This window comes from Falco punctatus, assembly GCF_963210335.1.
Source record: "Falco punctatus genome assembly, chromosome: 6".
In the NCBI taxonomy this organism is placed as follows: domain Eukaryota; kingdom Metazoa; phylum Chordata; class Aves; order Falconiformes; family Falconidae; genus Falco; species Falco punctatus.
The window spans coordinates 47,898,290-47,922,058 of record NC_137585.1 but is presented as its reverse complement, the minus strand read 5'-3'; the positions used below and the strand labels follow the sequence as shown (position 1 = coordinate 47,922,058).

The following is a 23,769-nucleotide window of genomic DNA, read 5'->3' as shown; positions in this document are numbered from 1 at the left end:
CCTGTAAGCTCCGGGCTCAGCTACCTCTCTGCCAGAAAAAAATGACCATCATCTATTTCTAAATTGTCTATTTAGGCTGAAATGCAGATTGCTGTCCTCAGGCAGTCTGAGTCAAGAGACTTCATTTAATGCTTTATAAGCTCAACTTTCAGATGTCAGCTGAAACTTTAGTGGAGAGAACAATTGTTTTGTAGTACTTGTAATAGAGAATTTAAGACAGCAAGTATACTCAAGTAATGTGTATATATATAAGCACGTCTAGGTATATATGTATGTACATATATGTATGTATGTATATACATAAATGTGAAAAAAATAATATATATATACACACACGTGTACATATGAATTTATTTAATAAATTTTATTTCTCAGGATTTCAAAACCCATCGATCACCCTGGAAAACTTTCATTTAACCTCACTGTTGAGCTAGAAGTATAAAACTTTCAGTTTAGCTATTTTAAATTCTTTTTTAAGATATTTAGCACATTCAGAGTTCAGGGAGTTTCAGTCTAAATTACAAAGAAACAGTTACTGGTGGGTTACATGCCAGTATAAGTGCATGCTGAGTTAAGAGTTCACGTTGACCTTCCCATGCCCTGGTAGGTCAATTTTGGGCAATCAGACTTCTCTCCCACTTTGCATGTGGGGTGAACAGTAAACTTTTTTATTACCTGTATTTTCATTTTATGTCATTTTTTTCATCTCTGTGTTTGATTGACTCTACTGTGATCTAAGATTATCTTGGACTTTTTTTTTTAACTAAACTGTATTTCTCATTTAACTTGCTCTCACATGCTTGGGATTAATCTTAACTGTCTGTATCTCCAGCTTATTTAAGGAAATTACCTGTTACTATTTTCATTTTAATATGTTGACCTGTTTATCTTTCTATCTTAGTTTGCAGTGTTTATACTGTGAAAAAGTCTTCAGAGACAAAAACACGCTTAAAGATCACATGAGAAAGAAGCAGCATCGCAGAATCAATGCCAAAAACAAAGAATATGACAAATTTTATGTCATTAATTACTTGGTAAGTGGTTCCATGAATAACTAGTGAATTGACTAAAGAGATACAGACAATGTCTTGTTGAAAGTGAGTAATTCCAAACCAGCAATTAGTACAAAGGTCAAAAATCGAGTGAAGGACTCTTAAGAAATATGTTCATTTGTGGTCTGATATTCTGAATAATTTTTAAACTAAGGAATAGTAAATATTTGTTGTTGAGAATTGATTTTGAGAGATGCAAGAATGTAGCTTGAAGAGATACTAATCATCATGTCATTAGTGCTCAGTCTCTGCTTTAATAACCAGAAGGGAAAATGAGATAAAGTAACAGTAAATGGAGGTCTAACTTGAATGCTATTTGCTTTGAGCTTGTTTTCTACAAACCTTAAGCTGGAAGTGCTCTTCAGAGTATAAATTAAATGCGAAGGGGGGGGAGTGAAAATTACATAGATGAAAGAAAAAGTGTTTGGTTTTGCCCTCCAGGTAGGTGTATGTTGCTAAGTATTAATATTTTTTATCTCATACCTTTGAGAGTGTGTATGCATGTGTGTGGAACAGATTTTCACTTACTGTCTTCAACTTACGAATGTAGGACGTGCTTCAAAAGCTGCTACATTCTGTCCCAGAAATAACTATATTTCACCTGAACTAGTCTTTGTGCCTTCTATATGTGTTAATACCCAGGTTATAAATAAGCATCCCTGGCTGTTTTACTTACTGTTTCCCTTTGATTTCTCTCCCTAGGTTTTACTCTAATGGTAAGATCAAAAAGTTGTACATTTAATGCTCTGCCAAATCCCTTCTACCCAAGATGGAATGAATTCTCTCTGTTATCCTGTATACTTTCCTTCCAAAAATCAGTGATCTGAGACCTATATTCTCTTTTATAGATACTCGGATATCACTGCTTTAAAAACTGACCTGTACTTGCTGCACAGTGGAGAACAAGTACTGCAGGGTAGATGTTCTCAGCTCCACAACAGAATTGAGCATTCTCTTCTTCCTTGCAAGTTAACAGACTTGAATTTAATGTTGTAGTTGTTTTAAGTGTTTTTAATAGTGTGTTCTTCTCTGCTAGTCTTGGAGATAATCTTGTTTTCAGAACTTGGCATCCTCTTTAAATTACCTTCTGTCTCTAATTTGCATTCATTGTTCAGATTTTAATCTGTCCCAGCTTTGATCAGGAAATTGAGCTAGATGACTGCCCAGAAGCACAGAGAAGCATGTGATACTCCTTCAGAAACCTGAGATACATGCAGGGAGGTCATAACATCAGTGCAGCCACAGTGGCTGTGTCATGTTAATAAGCAGAATATGCCAAAGTAAATATATCAGCAAGACTAATATTCATATACCTAACCTCTTTTCCCACTCTCTCCAGTGTCTCCAAAACTGGTGGCTTTGTCCACACTGACTAGTGAGAATGATCTGTGGCCTGTGTGCTTCCCAAACAACATCCAGGCATTGTCTGGGTAGTGCAGAACATGCAAACTTTCACACAGTATGGGCAATCAGAGGACAGTGCTCAAGTCAGGGACTTGGGCATCTCTAGACATCGCCAGTATTCTGGGCACAACGTTGCAGAGTAACTTCTTATGCCAGCCTGAACCAATTCAGGTATTGATCAATTAGCAGTATCATTTAAGAGGTGTATTTTTCAGGTCCTTGCTGTTACAGACAGAGTTTGGTAAATATCATTCAAGTAACATATGCCAAACCACCAAAAAGTTTAAAACTGGGCAGGAGGTCTACATGTGCAAAGTTTGTACCAGCATGCTGCCAGTGCTGCTTCTGGGACATACTGTGAATGATCACAGTTCTTTGTCTGGCTTTATGTGCTCTGCTACAGGCATATTTTCTTTCTACACATTTTCAGTTGTCTTTCACCACATTCCACGCAGTGGACTGTTTCTACTGTCTTTCTGACCCTTCAAACTGTAGCCATATCAGAATTGCTGACATTTCTTCTTTTAAAGAAAGGATTTGGGGGGGAATAAAAGATTAATAACAGACTAAAACTTCTGTCTTAAACACTTACGAAATACTTCACTATAAAATGTGCATTTGCACACTAATGTTGCATGAGATTATATTTTCATTAACATGAAATTTTTAGGATATTTCCTACATAGTAGAGTGTTTGCTTTCCAAGTAGCCTTTGGAAAACCCTTTATTTTTGCACAAAGGAGAAAAAGATTAAAAGGAAGAACTTTATAATTTGATCACTGGAGGTTCAGTAGATTGGTCCTTACGTGTAAGGAGAAATTACACTGTTATTCTCTACTGCACATATGTAGTTTACAGTAGATTATATTAATGTGATAGGATGCTTATTTTTCAAGCTGAGTCTATATTCCATGAATTCTAGACGTTATGCAAGGTCTGCTCTCTGTAATGACTTGTAGTGATTTTAGATCCCCTCTCCTAGCATCTTACAAGTTACTAGAGGTGTTTTTTTTAGTGTGTACTGTCAGTCTGACTTCTCAATGAGTCTTAAAGATCTGTGCTTCACATTGCTCTAAATGTTCAGGGGAATTATATGATGTCACAGACACAGATTATGTATCTTTTCTGAAATGACAGAATTTACTACTTAATTCACTTTGACCTAAAGATGTAGGCATACAATGTATCTATTTTTTGTCTGTTTTCACAGAAGAGTTTGAATTTTGAGAGTGTAACAAAGATCTTTCTATATGCCAGTTTGATCAAGTTTGTTTTCATCATAAAAAGACTAAGACTAAGTAGGTCTCTAATGATAAACATCAATATTATCACAGTCTTACACACTTTACTTTTAGGATGTGCACCATAAAGCTTTTCTATCAGCAGCTGGATCTTACACTATTTAAATGGATAGTTCTTTATTACAACCATTTTACAGGCATTACTGTCCTTTTCTTATATTTTTCTATAACATATTATATTTACCAAGCACTGTGTAAAATAGTCTTATTAAACTGGAACTGGTGGTTTCCTTCATTTTGTGCCTTTTGTACTGAGAGGTTTTAAGAGCTTTTTGTTCAGATGTCCTGAGAATGTCTGCTGAATTGCCTCATGATCTTCTGGCCAGTTCTTACTTGTGTTTTTAAGCTGATGGCAGAGATCCCATTGATTTCATTTAGAGCAGTAGGCTTGCCTGTCTTCTTCCTTTCCCTCCTTTCTGCCTTTGTCTTCACTTGTGTTTTTAGTACAGTTGTAAGAATCTGTTTTGGGAACGTAATTTACATTTTATGTATGTGTGTTAGTAATTCCCTTTCCTAAATTTTGAATTTGGCAAATTACAAATAAGTGCAAATTACTTCGTAAGTAGTTTGGTATTCTGAGACTTTTTATGACTTCTGTCATGACCTGCAAGCTGCTTTGATTTGTCTACCCCCGTATCATTGATTTCTGTTGTTCTGTTGCTCACAGGTTAGTGTTAAGATTACATGTGATCTTTAGTAAGAGTGGAAGCTTTTTTTTTGTCATGTGTGTGATAGATTCCTTTCACAAATAAGTATCAAAATTTATTATTAAATAGTTACATTAAATTAGAGTGGGAGTTTTGCAATAATGCAGATTACTTGAAAGGCAGTGGGGTCTCTTCCCTAGTGGATTTGGAGGTCTTTTGTCGGTATTGTGTAAGCATGGAAGATTATAGCAATCCTATTTGGAAGAGCTTGAAGTATAAGTTTAAAGAGACCAACTGATAGTAGAGGTTGAAGAACTGAGCCACAATGTATCCAAGATATATAGGTAGGCCACCTTATTTTTCTTTTTTCCAAAAACACTTCTAACCTGATTTGCTCATTTCTGTGCCTGCGGTAGCCTGTGGCCTCATGACTCACTTTGCACAAAGAGCCAGTTAAAATGGGGAGGGAAGAACCTGTAGTCCGTGGTGCCTGCTGGAGGCCCTAGAAGAACAGAAGGCAGTATTAAAACTCTCTTATCCCAGCCCAAGGAACAGAGGCAGGCCGAGACTGACAGGGCCTTTCCTTCTATGTTCACCTGATTGTTACCAGCAGCACTTCATATAGAGTATCCTTCCTAGGAAGCACAGATGTTTATTTTGAAATTGACTAATGGCATGTATCTGTAGTAATGTAACATCACTATAATGAATGCACTTATGACTAAGCTAGACAGCTGAAAAATGGCACCTATTACTTACTAGAAAACTTGCTTCATAAAGCCTTTACTTTTCTTCAAAGATAGAAAGATGTTTTCTCCTTATTGGCAAGCCCTATCAGGGGTCCTCAAACTTTTTAACCAGGGAGCCGGCGCACGGATGCAGCGGCAGGCAGTCACCTGCGGCTGCTTGGTTTCCCCCCCAACCCCCGGCAGGGGGGTCTGTAAATACCGGGGGCCGGATTGAGGACCCTGGGGGCCGTATCTGGCCCGCGGGCCATAGTTTGAGGACCCCTGCCCTAAGTCATCTTTATTATCTGTTGGGGGCAGGAGAAGAATGTTTTGTTATGGGGGTTACTATTTGTAAATAACCTGTTTTGACTTACACATATTTTGTAAAATACTAAAGGGAAGCCCTTTATCCCCCACGTGGAGGAATGCGTCATATTAAAATTCATCCAATGTCAATTAACTAACGTTGGGATAAGACCATCTCTTCTATGTGATAAAGCATCTTGTGTTTTGCAGCAATATAAAACAATTCGGATGATCACAGTAAGGCAGGTGAGAAGAAGGGCGAGAGGAAATTTGTAGAGGAAAACAGCGTCTGTTTGGAGTTTTTGAGCTCCACAGGCCTGGAACTCTGTTTGCATCTAGTTCAGTAACCGCTCTTGGCAAAACTGCTTGAGATACCAGCTGCCATTTCTAGTTTTTCCCATCTCCACACTTCTACCCAAGTTGGGGTATGTTGCCTCAGGGCAGCACACAGAACTTCTTCCTGTAGAACCTTTAAAACTGCGCTCAAGTTGAGAAGGTAAATTGGTGGTGGGGCAATTAATCTCTGTGCATTTGAACTTCATTTTGGAAGAGGAAATAATCAAACCACACTCATTTGCATGCTTTCCTCACTTTTCTGTACGATCATCTTCTCTGTGAGGTACACAGCAAGTATTTAAAAAAGAAGTTGGTTTTCCTTGGATATATAGTAAGGCCTGCAGGTTTTTTAATTATGTATTTTCTACTGTTTGAACTATTAACAATGTCAAGTCTAGTTTTTTCTCTGGTTTTGTTAAGAATTTCTTGGGAATCTCTAGAGATGATTGCTGGGAGCTCTTGCATCTTGTGTGAAAAGAGCAAGGGAAGCTGAATACTTAACCCTTGGGCACCCTTGGTCCCAGATGCCATCAAGCTGTAGAACTGAAGAAATGTCTTTAAAAAAAGAAAGCATAAAAAAATTTGAAAGGGCTTCAAGAATGTTTTAAAGAACTCTTTCCCACCCAGTTGGTCAGCTTCAGTCTCTTGGCACTTCGATCACAGCGTCCCTAGTTATCCATTCACTGTGTAATTTTCCAGTGATACAAGACCTGGTTAGCTTTTTCTTTTCCTTTTTTTTTTTCCCCCTCTGAATATAAATAGATGAGGGAAATGGAGACATCTTGCAAGATCCTTCTCTGCTTTCTCCACAGAAACACCATAAAGAATCAGCAACAGTAACAAAGCTTGTGAGTAGTTTTTCCCCTTCCACCTTTAATTGAAAGGTGAAGCTTAATATTGGCTGCGGTTTTGAGCATACTCTTTTGCACACATATACTTCAACCTGGTAAGGGGAAAAATTGTGAGCTAGATGGAATCATCTTCATTTTGCAGTGGTTGTGAGCTGCTAACCGCTCATTAAGGTGTTAACATTAGCAGCCACAGGAAACTAGTGTGCAGCTGAGAGAACATGTGGTGAGAGGTGTTAATGGCTTCATGTTATCTCACAGTAATGGTGACATTAATGAGTCTCCGCTGTAACTCAGAGAGTTTACACACTACCATGTAGCATCACTGAATTAATTGCTGAATTTTCATTCTGTAATATATGACGACGACATTATGTTTAGAGCTGTCTAGAGACATTTGTTTATCATTTACAGTAACAGATTTTAAAATTCTCATTAAATTGTTAAATGATGGATATCTTTTCCTTCTTTTACCAAACAACCATAAAGGCAATAATAAGACTTGTAAGTAAGGATGTTATTAAATATATTAGAGGGAATATTTGAATGAAGTAAATGAAAGAATGATCTTTTTATTAGCTCCCATTTTTTAAATGGAGACAAGATTATCAACCATGATCTTTGTGAATCCTTCACAGCCATCAAAAGTATGAATTCAAAAATATGATTTTGATTACAAGTTAGTTTTTGCAGGTTTATTTTTAAAGGCAAGAAGAATCAGAGGAAAGAAAAACACCAGCTAAAGATCACTCCTGGTATTTCAGTAGAGTGCTTTTTATTGCCTGTTATTTATATTGCAGTCATGCTGAGAGTGCTTGCCATTGTGCTGAATGCTGCACAAACATATTGTGATATGCTTAGTGCTGAAGGTCTTTAAGATATAAACAACACAAAAAATAAAAGGAAGAACAGAACACCATGACTAAATGTGCTTACATTCATATCTGAGAAAAGCATGGAAGAGAAACTGGAGTCTAGCTTGGAGACCTATGCCCTGGCTCGTGCTGCCTTCTGGAGTAAGTTTACACCGTGCATTTTTACTGACATAACCTTGTACAAGGTATGAGCACTGACTGGTGTAACTATGCCAACTTAAGTCTCAGGTGTGATAGCTGCATTGTTTAAGCAGCGTATGCTGCATGAAGAGCAAGGTAAGCATTTTTGATTGAGCAAGTGTGATTGCAAACTAGAGACAGTGATAACATACCCACCTTGGGAGCATCTTGGTAGTGTTGCAGCGCTCTTAGTTTTACACAGAGCTTGGATGGTTTTCTTGAAAGCTCCAAATCATCTTCTTCCCAAACACAGGGTGGGGAATGCCCCACTAAAGGTCAAAACAAATTGTGATTTTAAAATTATTACTAAACCAGTGTTACATGATACCTTTAACTCAGAGAAATACCAAAGTGACCCAAAATAAGATGTTGATCATGACTTCTGAGATGTTCATTTAGTTGATATATAAAATGTGATGTGAATCAGGAAATACTTTTTTTTCTTTTTTCTCCCCAGGAATTTGGAAAGTCCTGGGAGGAAGTGCAGTCAGAGGACGACCGGGAATTACTAGATAACCTAGAAGAGTAAGAGTTACTTACGTGCCCATTATAAACACTTGCAAGACCATTGTTATTGAAAGTAGTTACAGGGAAGATGCTATGCATAGTTAGTACACAGTCAAAATACATTTAAGCCAATAAAATCAAATTGTTCTCATTAAAGACACTTCACAACAAGAGCTGCAAATTTCATAACCAGAAGCCTTTTTTTCATTTGCATAGAGCTTAAACAAGAGCCTTCTGGATTTGTAATGATGTAGGCAAAATCGGTTATTTTTTACTATTATACCAAAAAACAGTTGAACGGGTTTTGCTCACATTTAAAAATCAAGACTAAGCATCAGAAATGTCAGCATGAGAAAGGAATGTTATGCAGAAGTCTGATAAAAAGGTTGCAACTAGAGATTAAAACAGGATTTTGAAGGAAACTTGTCAGCAGTGCTGACTGAGGGCAAATCCACCTCTCCTCTGCATTCTTCTGTGGTCCAGGCCCTCAGATTACTGCAGAGGTGACTTCCTTGGCCATAAAGAATTGAATCAGCAGAAAGTAATTTGTGGGTATCAGGGCCCCTGACCTTCCTGGTTCTGTCTGTGACTTGAACTTAATTTTACTTGATTATACCTGGTTGCAATAATATTTCTACTTCTCAGCAGTACTGGGATTTAAATGGACATGTTGGTGTGCATGCATTCTCTGTGTGCATGTCTAAATGTAGCATAAATCAGTGTCTCTTCCAGGAATAATAATATTTAATAAGTAAATAACACTTAGAGTGAACTCTGCCTGATGATTATGTCTTTGGCTGGCGTATTGAACGATTAGAAAGGTAAAAAAGAATTTTAAAAGACCTTATAAAAATAAACACTGAATGCAATATTTGATGAGGCATGGTTTAGTGGTGGTCTTGGCAGTGCTGGGTTGACAGTTGAACTCATTGATATTAAAGGTCTTTTCCAAGCTAAATGATTCTATGATTTGCTAAACCAGTTAGAAACTGAAGTTAAGATCCTGTTTGTTAGTGCAGGCAAATTCAAGTAGGATTTACCCAAAAGTAACTGCTCAGTTATTCTTGAATCTGTAATTTTTGTTAGACTGTAAACCAGGTTCAAATTGTGTATCCAATTATAAATCCACACTGTCTCTTCCACTCCTTTAAAGTATTCAGTTTCTCTGGATGTATTTCTAGTGCTGTGAATGCAGAATCTGAAGGGCCTTTTCACAAAATGTCTCTTCTCTTTTCCACATTTAAATGAATCTTTTTGACTCTTAATCATAAGAGACTGGTCTGACTGGGAAGAGCATCCTGTATGTGCAGTTTGCCTGTTCTGTGAACAACAAGCAGACACCACAGAAAAGCTCTATCTTCACATGCAGGTAAGACTTGTTTCAAATAACAGTTCTTTCATCACTTTGGAATTAAAAAATAGAATTGTAGCATCTTTGTTAAGATCAAATCAGCTGCTGCATTAGAATGCGCTCTTTAGCACAGAACTAAAGTGCTACATGCGTGTCCAGCATCTGTTCTCTAAAACAGAGAGAGGAGTCAAGTTTTACATTGAGAGTATGACTAGCTATTACTTGCGAGTGTACAGATTGATACAGACAATAAAGAGGTAGCATCAATATTATAGTGGCTCGATTTAATACACCATTTAATATAGCAGCTTGATGATTTAATAACCATTAAACTTAACATCTGTGTTTTAGTTTTAATAAACTATTTAGCAGGAGCATTGCAGTTTAACACAATACAAAAGTCTGACAAAACAAAACTTTTGGGGGTTTGTTTCATGTATTAGTGTTTGCATATGTCTGTGTCAGTCTATGAAAAGCTGAGCCTTTTTGACTTGGAGTAATAGAAATAGTGGAAATAAGGTATTTTTTTCTTTCCTTTTTTTTCCTTCAGAAATCACATGGATTTGACTTTCCTAAAATAAAGTCAGAGCATGGTGAGTAAGAGGTGCTGTAACTGTCAGCATTTGCCAGTAGTGTGGGGAAAACCACATCATAAGAACAGTGGAAAACAACTTTATCAATCTGATTTTTGCTTGGACATTTATATTTTCTGTTATGGAAACTGTTTCTGCCAGCTTAAAAAGAAAGCCAAGAACACTTCATTTTTCTGGAACTGTTGTTAGTGCCAATGATGTGTGCCATTTTCTTTAAAAACATCAGATTCTTTTGCAGACCCACTTTATGAGTCCCAGGTCTGGCTGCTGGAGCCCTGAAAATATTGTGATTATGACTAGTTTTACTACTACTATTATGCCGGTTAATACTTGTTTGCAGGTTAGAATATTTTTTTTGTTTGCTAATTTTTATTCGGGCAACGTTTGCTTTCTGCTGTAGAATGGAGTCATTGAGGTTGGCAAAGACCTTCAAGATCAAGTTCAACTGTAAACCTAATACTGCTAAGTTCACCACACCACTAGATCATATCTCTAAGCACCACATCTACACATCTTTTAAATACTACAGGGATGGTGACTCAACCACTTCTGAGGCAGCCTGTTCCAAGGCTTGACAACTCTTCCAGTAAAGAAACTTTTCTTAAACCTCAGCAACACCTCCATGCTAGATGAACCATCGTCCTCGTTATTGTTTGGTTCCACTTGCAGATCCCTATACTTATTATGCAAGGGGGCCTGGGAAGGTGTGATAGTCGCAGGGGAGATGCTCCTGCTGTGCTGGGCAGGGGCTTGTCACCATTGCATCCTATCCCTTAAGTCATCATGTTCAGACAGACAGAGAAAGGATAGGAAATCCTCCATATCATGTGTCCTGTCTGCCTGTTAGGCCTGTCTCAGGGAAGATGTGATTCCAGTAGTATGTCTCTCTCGCACTCCCTGATACTCCTCAGCCTACTCACCTCCTCTAGGAGCCCTGCCATTAAGCAGAGAGGTTTAGACTGAGAGAAAGCAAAGTGTTTGCAAATTTTACATTGAAAGAAGGACTAGCTCCCCTGCAGCTGGGAAAAAGCATTTGTTCAGTTAATTTGCTGTTACAGCATTCAGGCAGTGCTGGTCTTCAGGAAAATCTTATCAATCTTTATGCTTAATCCAAGAAAGCATTTGTAAATTAAGTCTTATGTTTCCCAAGTGCTTGTTTGCTACCATCTCTCCCAGGTCTGAACTTCTATCGGCAAGTAAAGCTAGTGAATTTCATCAGAAGAGAAATCCATCATTGTCGTTGTTACAACTGCCAGGAGAAATTTCAGTCTAAAGAAGGATTGATAAGTCACATGGAAGAGACCAAGCACATTAGATTGCTACCAGCCAGGTCTATGTGGGATCAACCACAGTGAGTGCAAACATGTTTCTTCCAGCATTTTATACTGTTACTTGATAATGTCTGTAAAACAGGTGAAAGTTCTGGGTTTTGCCAGTACAAAGGTACCCTGAGCTCCCCAGCTTTACTGGCTCAGATAAAATAAGTGGTCTGAAAACTATTCAGAATGAGATCTCAGTACTATCTGAAGCTAAAATGAACATGGGATACTGCTGTTCTGGTTGCATCCAGGATGCACTGTCCCTGTGGGTTTTGTCTGCACTGTCAAGTCAACATACTAGAGAAGTTTGCAAAATGGTCGTTTGCCTGTATTTGCAGTTGTGCAGTATACAGTGAAAGGCATACATGGTGCAGACCACGTTCCCTCCTCATGGAACCAAGACTGAGTCTGTACACCAGTGACATCTTTAATGTCCCTGTTGTAGGCATGAAGTCTTCCAGCTGTTGGCTCTCCACACAGATGCAGTTTGTGCCTGGGATGGCCATCTAGCACATGTTTTGTTGCCAGTAAAGATGTGCTGTGGACATATGGTTCTAGAACCAAATCAAACACCTTCTTTTGCTTGTCTAATATATGCATAATGTTTGCCTAACTTAAAGCATCAAAGCAAGTTGGTTGTTTACACTTAGTTTTCTCCACAGCAAATAAAGTGTAACATAACACTGGTTCAGATTGTAAGTAGGCTGAATAGGTCTGGGGGATGATGCTATAGCTGGTAGAACACAGGGAGTGTTCCAACTCAAACACCTCAGTTGAGCATTTGTTGTGGAACAAATCTAGATCTGCAGCCTCAGTTGTGACAACATACAGGTGAAGAAATAGAGGGAAGGACTTGTCTGTAGCCAAGTCTTCTGTACGACTCTTCTAAGATGTACATGCCAGTTTGTCACAGCACTATACAAACTAGCCAGCTGCAACAAGGCTGTTACTGCCCCATACCAGGTTAACTTCAATAAGTAGTTTCTGCACCTTGCCCCGGCATGGCCATCAATCCCCCACAAGGTTTCAAAAGGTCATCTACTGTCTGTGCTGTTTCTTCATCCTCTTCAGGCCAATCCACCCTGCTTCTTGCCTCTGCTGCCTCCAGGATCTTCCTTCTCCAGGCTCCTCTTCCAGCCAGCCTCTCCTCACCCAGGCCCTCTTCTGTCTCTTTCTCCTGGGACTGCTCCTTCATCCAGGGCACACTCTCTCTCCTCCCTCTGCTTCTTCTAGGTCTCTTCCTCCAGTACTCCTTTTCCATACCCCTTAGACCTATTTAACTACTTAGCAGGAACCAGCCACAGCTGCTCATTATCCACATCAGCCAACCCACCGCCCCTGAAGCCAGCCCACAGCTGTATGTTATCAATGATAATTAACCTGCTTTCATTCCTCTGTAATTCCTCTACACCAGTTGATTTTTTTGGGTATGCTGTTCAGTGTCATTCTAGACAACCAGACTTTCTCATTTTTCCTTTTTAAAAATCAAATCTCATAAAATATGCTCAGCATGATTCAAACAAAATATGTGACTATCTAGTAATTAGGCCTTGTTGCTTTCAGGTATTATTTTCCTACCTATGAAAATGATACACTCCTGTGTACGCTGTCGGACAGTGAAGATCTGATAACTGAAGGTCAAAGTGAAGATGGCCCTGTTGTAAGTGAAGATATATCCAATCTAAAAGCTCTCAAACAGAGCAGTGTTTTAAACCAGCTCCTGTATAAAGAAGAAAAGAATCAGGAGGAATTTTGACCTTGAATTACAGTTGCTGACCTTTTAGTGTTTCTTCTGCAAGACAAAAAAATTTACATACTTTCACTAGTACCGGAATACAATTTAACTGATAGATGTTATCACTAGGCAAATATTATATATAAGTGAATGTTAAATAAAATGTAAGTGTAAACTTCTGTGGTTTGTCTTCCTTTTAATTTTAGCTTTGTTTTTATATGCTGGATTTTCTGCTTGGCTCTCCAATTACCTTTAGTATTATTTACAAATAGGATTTTTCACCATTTTTTAGGGTTTTGTTTATAAATCAGAATTGGAATTCTATTTTAAGGCCATCTTGTGAAAGGCACAAACAATTGAGACAATATATCTTGATATATGAGCCAATGAGTGAATCTTCTATGTGTCATTGCTGTTAGAGAGCACACAGAAAAGAGCTTGAATTTAATTCTTGGTCTGTTACATGAAACAAATTTTGCTATTTTTAACCTTAGACCTTCTTCAAAGTGAAAACAGATATCTCTCTCTCTATTATTCAGCATTAGTATATAAGATATATGGTGCCTGTTCTGAAAACTTAGAAACACCGTTAGAGCTCTGTCTGTCCCATGGATATCTGACTGTATGGAAAGCTGTCAATCCAAAGCCTAAAAAAAGCATAGGAATAATTGCAATCTTGGTTGCATCAAAGATCCGAAGAATTTAAAGTAGACTGCTTGTATGGTCATGAACTGAGATACACAAGAGTTACTTAAGGGATTGCAGATGCATAAATCTAGATTAAATCCTCAAAATCTCGATTCTACTCTCCAGTAAAGCTACTGTATTTCTTTTAATACTGAACATTTAAAGTTTCCAAAGTACCAGAAGGTGGTCAGCATGTCCAGAAAGCACCTCAGTCTTGATAGGGCAAAGCAGCCTAGAGCATAGGTCCTGCTAGGATAATCCAAACTAGGTATTCCTGCCTCTTTTTCTGCTATGGAATCTTAAGAAATATATCCAGAGTTCAGGTTTTGCTTTCCCTGATATGTATAACTGCTTTCAAAACTGGCAGCATGGGGTTTTTTTTCTTCTTTAGGTCAGTGTTAGAGCACTGGCTCAAAGTATAGGAGTCTCAGCTCAGTGCCCTTCCCTGCTGAGAAGATTTAAAGCCATGGCACTGCCTTTGCACAGCCTTCTTTACCTGAAATAGATTGCTGTCAGTAAGAGTTGTTGTTTGTCATTATACAGCGATTGAGAATGATATAGCAGCCCATGGGAGCAGGGGCTAAAGTTCAAATCTTTACCTGTGTTCTGCTAAGCTTCCACATCCAGCCTAATTCACCCTACAATATTTTTGCATCAGTTTCTTTTAATTTGCATTGAACTTGCTTTCTCCTGGCATTGCCCGTCACCCATTACTCCTGGCATTACTAGCACCTCTCTTTGCTTCCCCTTTCTTATTTTCTCTTGGGGCGTAGGTGCGCTGGAGGCAAGTTTGAACAAGATGTGGAAAATGTACTGAGGAAGACAGATCAGCCACTTAACTGCACAATGAAACAGAGCCAGAAGCAGCATCTGACTCTGTCAAAAGGAAATGGGATAGAAGTGGTTCAGCAGGTGCTGAGAATACAGACAAAAGACAAAAGAAGGGGGCAGGTGTAATCATATGTCTGCACTGGCTTTGATTAAACTGGTACAAAAATTTAGGAGGAGCAACTCCAATATTTTTGAACTAGAACATCTGACCATCTTAAATAAGCTATAGTCTGTACTTCTTGCATTTGTAAATTTCTTAATTTCATACAGTAATTGCAATGGCTGTTGCTGTTTATTTTTTTTTTCTCTTTGAAGGGATTTTCTTCCAAAACAGTTAATTTCTTCCTAAATTAGAAATTAATTCCAGTCTGATTTTCAGTCAGATTCTTAGCTGAGGTGGGAGTAATAGTTGATGGGGTTTACATCTGTGTGTTGAGCAATAGTAAAAATCAGCAAGAGAACTATGGCTAAATTAGCAGCATGTTAATGTGTTTTATGGCAAGCCCATCTCAGAAGGGCACATTAAGGGAAAGATAATGTTTTATTGATACATCATAAAGTGAAATTACAAAACATTTCCTAATCATGTGGAATGTGATGCTGAGTCACTCAAATCCCTACAAAATGGAAACAGGAATGTTAATATCAGCAATATGGCATAACTGGTATGGTATTTGAAATAGCAGTTTATCAGTGTAGGTTTATCAGTGTAGGATTAAAAGAATATCTTAAAAGAACTTGTATAAATAATGTTTTGGTTGTCTTTTTTGAGTAAAGAGAAGGAGGTACTTAGGAAAAAATTATCAGCAGTGTGTAACTGTTCTCTGAAAACATAAGGAACATGAGTCAGCAACAAAGTAGGTTTAAGTTTCAGAGAGTTGGGTACAGTTTCTAGAGTTAAAATTGAGCATCTTCATTTAGCACAATTATGCTTCTAATTGGCATTTTGCTGGAGCATACATATTTGTTCATATAATGGCCACAGTTTTCCCTAGGCATCCTTGTCCTCTATCTAAAGCAAAGCCAACATCAGTGTCTGTTTAAAAACTGAAGTTATTTTTTTGTCACGAGTAGAGGACACAGTTATGACTGCATGCAGTGTATAAGCTCAGCTGTTATATGAGAAAATATGTCCTTCCAAGAAAAGACCATTCTTGGAACATTACAACAAAAACAGTGTTACCATAAATCATGGAATGACAGCTGGGGTAGGCACATGCTCTTGAGAGAGTCAGATCAGGAGGACGATAGGTGCTACACACTTTGCTTTGTCTAAACCCATCCCCTTGTTTAGAAGGAGCTGGGTAAATGGAGGAAATAGGCTTGTGTCCTGGTGACTGGTAATTCCTCCTGCCCTTTTTACAAATACCTTAATTATTTCTTTGATGCTCCTCCACACACAATTAATTCTGATAATTCTGTGCAGACTTAATATGACTTAACGAGTTAATGGTTGTTGACTTTCATTTAAGGTGCTTACTGTTTTCAGTTTCTGTAATACATTGTCTGGCATGGTGTGAGAGAGCTGTCAGCGGTTGCACTTGGCTGGCTAAATGATAACCGATGTGCAAAGCACCGAAGTAAGTCTCTGAAAAGTCTCTCTGCTATTGTCACCTCTCAGTGCCATCACTGCTTCTGAATTGCAGTTAGATCTCTACAAGTGAGCGAGGTGTTTGGTACAGTGTCTGTCTTTCTCCCATTTTACAGTGTGGTTGACCTAAATTTGACACCAGAAACTGAACTGTGAACAGAAGTGCAGTCACTTCTAAGGTTACCGGTCTCCATGCTCAAATTCAAGTCCAGAGTGGACACTGGACATAGGTTCTGGCAGCATCTGCCATCCACTGCCATTGAACAGCAGCAAATTCCATGGCTTTGCTTATGACTTGGTGCTGCATTAAATGGTCTTGCACGATTGGCATTTTATTTATACAGCGGGAAAAGAGAATCAAAGATCCCTGGAGAAAAGCTGTATTTCACAGAAGCAACTTGAAAAATACTTTGTTTTCCCCAAGAGTTTTTGTTAAGTCGTGGTACTTTCAGGGCCTTAGTTACAATAGGACGACTTAAGTGTCTGTGGTCAAATTATGCTCTCATCTGTCTCTGCCAGGTACCTCAAACTTGGTTACATGGAACAGTTAATTTGTAACCCTAGAATGAATTACTTCATCCATGTAATAAGAGTCATTAGAATCAGCTGCTGTAGTAATACTACAGGCAACAGTGGCTGCATGAGGAAGCTATTTCATGTAAAACACATTCTTTTTCTCCATGAGCATTGAATGTGCTGTTCTCCCCAGTGGTTAATGGGGTTTTTTCTACTGGAAGTTTTCTGCTACTCAGCCGTGCTTAATTTACCTTCTTCCACCAGTGAAATCTTTAGTTGTTTCTTGAATTTGATTTTACAGCTTCTCCCAGGCTCTTGCTCATGAAGATAAGGTATGTATTTTAAGAAATTACCACATAACCCTGTAGTTGAACTCACATTCAGTATTTTACATCCCTGATAAATTCACTGTCTCCATAGGAAGAGCAGGGGAATTTAGGATATTTACACCTAAAAGTACATCAGTTGTCTTTGCATAAATTTATATAGAAATAAAAATATTTTCCTTCTGCAAATGTTCCTTGGAACAGTTCTCTCCATCTGGTTTACCATCATGACACTGAGAAGCTGCCTATGTGTAGATTACATATGAGCCTCTTGTCTGAGCTGCCATTATAATCAATAAATCTAGTCTGGATTCTAGAATAATTCAGGTCACCCTAAAGTAATCACCTAAAATTTTATTCAGTTTCTTTCCCACAGACATCTAGCGTCCATCCGAGATGCTTGAAAATACCATGGTCTCCAGCTGCTTCTCCTGAAAGATGCTGATCTATTACAGGTCTCGTGTCCGTTCTGTCAACCACATATGAGCATTTCAGATACCATGGAGCATCTCAGATGGCATTGAGGCATGCCTAAGTCAAAGCAGCTAAATCCAGCACCTTTGGCTGGGAAGTAAATACCTCCTTTGGGCTGCATCAGCTGTAATGGAAACTTAGGCACCTAGGTCGCATGTGTTCCACTACATCTGAACTCCTAAATTTAGTTATATTAGTTTAGAGCTGAATTCTACCCTACTATTGTGCAATTCATTTAATCTGAATGTAGATATCTACATGGATCAGATGATTTGTCTTCCGGAAGGGAGAACAAGCTTCCATAGCTACCTTGGAAATACCTAAAACTAGTCATTTAGTTTCTGCTGCTCTAAGTGTTTCTGCTTCCACAACAGCTTTAGGGATAGGACAACAATTGGTTACCCTTTGGCACATAGGGTCACAGGTTAAATTATAATCATGGATCTAAGTGTAGAAACCACCAAGACATAGCAGAAGTAGCCCACAAAACATTCTTTATAGATAAGCTTCCGTGACTCAAGGAATCTCGATTATAATCTGCTACCGAATAGATGCATGTTAAACAGGAGTAGTCAAGAGGCTGAACAGTTTCTGCAGATATGTTGTGATGTCTTTGTTCTTCCTGCCCATGAACATTGTGGCTGTGATTTTGTCTTGGAAGTCCCTCCTGAGACTGTATGCAAGTGAAAAAGATGGTAATAGAAGTCCATAGACCTTACTAAAGAATACGGCTAAAACTTGACTCCCACTCGTACCTTTCTAACCACATCCCAGGTTTTTCATTCATAATCTCTTTGTTTACAAGCATTTTGGGTCAAGAACTAGCTTTCTCTTTTTTAAGATGTTATTTCCAGCATTTGGCATGCATGGCTTAACCAGACTGAAACCAGCAGGCACTAATACAATGCAAAGTAATGACATTGTAATGACATCTCAAAAAAAAGAGCTGTGGTTTATGGTGATTAATTTAACCTGGCTCTTGACAAATTGTAACAATCTTTGTACCAACTCATCACAGCAGAAAACATCAGGTAACACTTAAAATAACATATATCCCCTTGGGATGCCTTTGCAAAGGAAAGAGTTTGTAGTTTTGCACAAGACTAGGACTGAAAAGACCCCAACAAAATGTGTCCCTCCCTGTGGCAGTGCATGCCTTTCAGTACCAGCATAAACCAGTAAAGCGGAACACCACAAGGACTTTGGTGTGAATTCTAAGAAGAGCGGCTGCTGCTAGGTTTGAAACCTAAACCGGATATTAGTCAGTGCTAATTATGTTTTAAAATCTGCAGGCGAGCGGTTGTTTTTACAAACTGTCTATCTGACTATATTGCAAAGAGAGTACAAGGAGTATGAGGAGCCTTATCGCATCACAGGGAAGAAAAACATAATGCTCTTTATCTGCATTTACTATTCCGGCATACCCACGTGCAGTCAGACTCTTACTGCTCCTGCAGCGTTTCTTTCGGGAGTATACCCACTGGTATCGTTACTCAGATAAGAGACATTCCAGAAGCCCCTGCTCTTCCCTTTCGCACCACAAGGAGCCTTGAAGTGCCAGTGGCAGCTCCCTGGTATTAACTGCCAAGCAGCTGAACACTGATAAGTTGCAAATGTGATTATTTGGTATAAACAAATGCTTCAAAATTCCAAACTCTGAGGAGGTCATGCAATGCATTTTTCTATCACATCACATGAGGATGTAGTGAGATCCCTCAGAGTAATTACAGGCAGACTTTTGGCATCACCTTCGGCCACAGTTTCACTGAGTGTGAGGAGACTTAATTTTTATTTTTATGCTCTCTGGAAATACCAGAACATTATAGAAATAAATAATGCAGGAATTGCTGATTGCTCATTAGAGAGTCTGCCATTATAAACTGCCTGCCACAGTTTGCAGAGAGAGTACTGCTTTACCTTCAGGTGGCTTTAGCCTTAAACTTCCAATTGTATTTTGGTCAATTTGTCTGTCTTCACACCATTTACAGAAATATTGCTGTGTATCTTCACAAATATTGGACCTATTTTTGTAAATTGTCTGATATTTTGTTTGAATCTAGGTGAAATAAAGGGCAAATAAGTAAGGATGGAGCTTAGCGTTTTTGAAGAAGAATCATGATGCTAGCCTCCTGTATTTTTACACACAGTAACTTACCACGCATCCTTTGACAAATATTGTTATTTCCCTGTGCCTCAGTTTCCTAAACAGCAAGATTGTGATTATATGATAATAACTACCAGGGGAAAAAAGGCACATATAAGATTGGATTCCAACGTATGTGTGCAGCTGATCTGCATTAGTCAAGTTTTCATATTTAAAGTACTTGGTTTATGACTAGGTCACAGACAAAATAGTTGCTCATTGAAGAAGAAACTTAGTGTTGTGAGTACATTCTTCCCATAAGGAAACAAAAATCAAACATTTTGAAAATGACATCTTTTAAAAAGAAGGGTCAACTTCTGAATCAGATTTTTCAGACTATGTCTGGTTTGCCATCACTTGAAGTTTTTAAGTAGAGAAATATTATATAAAAAGATCCTCAGCTTTCAATCACATTATAGATCTTCCAAGTGTTTATTTAGTTGCATACTAAGGAAGACTGATTTTCTGTAAGAAAAAAAATCACTGCATAATGTAAAGTAGCTATGGTCCACACAGATTAGAGGTGTTCATGCTAGTTTCCTTTAGCCTTAAAAGCTATAAAACCCTGAGTTGGCCGAGATTAAAAAAAAAAAAATAAATACATCCTTTAAATCATTTAATTGTTCCTTTGAATTGTAAACCGTCTCTGTTTAAAATCCTAGCTCTCTAAGAACTTTTCAAGTGCAGGTTTAATACTTACCTCATAGAGTATATACATGTGAGCTAGATAAGATTTCTCAGGGTTCCCTTAAGCTTGTCTTACCGCATGTACCTTGCCTTTGCTTCATCCCAGGACAGTTTCTGCATAAAACAGGACTTTGTTTCCCTAATAGAGCTGATACTTGGGTGAGATTCTCTTCTCAAAGGTTACTGCAATGGCACTTTTGTTCCTATTCTCATCTTAGCCGCAGGCCTGATTTTTCTAACTTGCTTTGAGTCAGTAGGCAAACAGGCTATGTTTCAGGTAAGCAATCTGTGAAAGGACTGATCGCTTAGTAATGCTGATACTGTTTCTGTAGACATGAAGTATGAAAAAAAAATCTTAATTATTTTCTCTTCTTTTTGCACAGAAAGCAATGACGATCCATTAAAGAATCTTTACTAAAGAACTGCTGATATCCTCTGTATGACCTCTGTTCTATTTGGGCTGGCAAAAAATCTTTTGGAGATTTTCATCAGATGGCTGCTTATATCTGTGGCAGTCTCAGAGTGCTCTCAATGACCCTTCACTCTCTAAGTGTTGTAGCGAGGCAGCTGAAAGCAGCACCTCCAGCCTGCAGCAGGATGCTGGGATTCATGCTGTGGTGGAACAGCATGGACTATTTCTGCATTGACGCTGGACTGTCCCTGGTGACCTTTAAAGATCAAAGAGATGGAGTTCCTGCTGCTTCCTGGTAGAATCTGGTGCTACTGGGAAAGTTGTCTAATTGCCGTAATGACTGGTTTGAAACCAATTAGATAGGATTCCAATCAATATCTAAAATAAATGTCAGCATCCTGCCAAGCAAGGTTTTTCTGCTCTTTAGGGGTTTTTCCATTGAAAAAAGAACTCCTTAATGTGTTTGACAGTTTATCCACTAAATTTCTTTTGGGCTTTGTGCTGATTAAAAATAGTATGGTTTTAAACTCTGCCCTTTCTTTGGCACACTGTTTTATTCCTCATCTCTTCCTCTGCCACCATCCCTCCCATTACCCCTGGCCACCTCCCACTTCTCAGTCTGGTCTACCTTGCAGCCTCACAGGAGTCATCTGCACAGTAAGCTCAGATTCTGGTTCTCCTCCCATGAGATGACAAACTCTAATAAGGCTGTAACAGCCACAGAAAGCTGACCTGAAAAGAAATAAAGGGCTTTGGGACTAAGAGAAAGGAATTTGTAAAAATGATACCCCGAGCACTACCTTAAAAATAAGACTAAAATGAAAGAGAAAATTGGATAATTAGCTGTGGAGAAATCACAGGAGGGACAAGGAACCCTCCTGGAATGTGAAGTGGAAACTTGCACTGCCTTCCAGAGTGACTGCAAGGGCTGGAAGTAAAAAAATTAAGAAAGATAACAAGACAACCACCAAACATCTTCTATTAGAATAAACTATTAAGCTCAAAATGTCAGGGCAACATTAACCAAAAAGAGAGCTGAGAAAACCCAAAGCATCAAACTGTCACCTAAGTGGAAGTGGCAGTTGCAGATGAAGCCATGTAACTGAGATATCACTGTATCATCTGGGAACTAGACTAAATATTCTTCTAAGTAGCTAAGGGTCTAGCAGCATTTCGTACACGTGCAGGCTGCCTCCTATGCAGGCTAAGGACTTTGCAGAGGCAGGGGAAGCTAGTAAGACGTTAAATGTTGTTAGTGTGCTCTAGTCATGTAGGAAAAGGCAAGAACATGTTTTCTACATGTACATGGGATGATCCACGTGTAAATCAATGGTTATGGGATCTTGCAAAAGGGCTTTTATAAATCACAATGATAATATGTACTAATCTATTGGATGTAGCAATGTTTGAGCATAATAGAAACAGATGATTGGTGTCATCTGTTGTGCGGGCTGTGAATTAATATTCTGGGGGCTACAAAATAGTAAAGGAAATCTGGAATTTTTTCTAATTTCAAAGAATCAGTTAGTATTTCGTCCTTTTATTTACTGAGTTTTTATGTCTGCCTGTGAGAATGCCATATCCATCCAACAGATTTGATCTTTTAGTCCAGGTGTTTTGAGTGGTCACTGCTTGCTCTTCTGTTTTGTAATATGTTTAACTCCTTGCCTTTCTGATTTTAAATAGAAATTGAAATTGTCTTAGCTAAGACACGTGGTGAGACGGCAGCCATCTGTTTAAAAAGTGATCCAATAAATCTCATTTTCAGTGACTGACTTAAAATACCCTTTAGCTTTAGCTCCTTTAATTCTATTATTTTTTTTCATTATTTTAATTGACTTTATTTTTGTCTCACATTATGTGGAAAATAGGATGCTTAGAGTCTGTAAGCTGAAATTAAAAAAAAAAGGCAGAAACCTTGTAATGGTGGTACAGCTTAAGATGCAAGATTTCCAAAAATGTCAAAGGCATGCCAATAAATGCATATTTTCCCCAGAATAGTCAGAATTCTTGCAAAAATTGGAAATACATTAGTATTTCTTTTCTGAAATTAATCTTCATTTTTCAGGAACGGTAGACACTGAGATTACTTAGCACACAGAAGGTATTAGAAGGCATATCGACAAAGTAGATGTAACTTGTTTTCGCTTGAATACCGAAGAACAGCAGAGGTAAAACTACGTTGCCCTAATGAATCACTCCTAGAGGTTTTCCTTCCCTTCCCACCCTTTGATGAGTCCTGATGTCCCAAACCACCTGCAAGGTTTCAAGGGCCCTTGGTTCTCCCTGATGTCAATGGGAGCTGCCCGGAGCAGCTTACACATGCAGTCACCGAACATATCCACTCTCATGGCTGACTGCTGCAGCCAGTAACTGCAGTGTCACGCTATAATGTATTTTTCTAGTGAGCAGCACCTCTTTTTATGACAAAGATCTACTTAACTGCTTGCAAAGACAACAAGGAAGGGAAAGATACCTCTCCATTTTCGCCCCTTCCTTCTCCAGCAGCTCAGTAACACGACTTCTCCCATCCTCCAGCTGCTCTGCAGCCGACTGCCCTTTCATCTCATGGCACCTTGCCCTGTCTGAAATTCTCCTTCCCCTGTGGTGGTGGAAGGTTATGGCCTCCCCATCCTTAATAGCCAGAAGAGTGAGAAACCCTCCTGATGCCTTCTTCCAAGAGTACTTTGTTTATAGTCACCCTTCTCCACTTTGTGGCAGAGCACAAATTTATATCCCTGCTTCAGCAGGTTACGTAGGGGGTTACAGGCAGATGGGTCACTGTCAGGCCCCCATTTCTTTAATCTCTCCTTCCCCTTGAGGGAACTAGCTAATATGCCAGCTAAAAACACAACTAGAGCGCTGCTTACTGAATTTCCTGCTACGGTATTTCATACGTGTGAACAGATTAATTTTCAGT

General features: G+C 38.6%; 1 protein-coding gene across 2 annotated transcripts in view; it reads left to right on the top strand.

The window, feature by feature from the left end:
* The window catches only part of ZNF277 (zinc finger protein 277), a 54,948-nt gene extending 41,587 nt beyond the window's left edge, over positions 1–13,361 (top strand). For both annotated transcript variants that reach the window (XM_080394183.1, XM_080394184.1), the window contains exons 7-12: positions 902–1,034; positions 8,135–8,202; positions 9,457–9,553; positions 10,086–10,128; positions 11,305–11,479; positions 13,011–13,361. In XM_080394183.1, the coding sequence (XP_080250309.1) occupies positions 902–1,034; positions 8,135–8,202; positions 9,457–9,553; positions 10,086–10,128; positions 11,305–11,479; positions 13,011–13,203 (709 nt within the window). In that variant the 3' untranslated portion in view covers positions 13,204–13,361. The remainder of the gene's footprint in view (positions 1–901; positions 1,035–8,134; positions 8,203–9,456; positions 9,554–10,085; positions 10,129–11,304; positions 11,480–13,010) is intronic.
* The last annotated feature ends 10,408 nt before the right edge of the window (positions 13,362–23,769 follow it).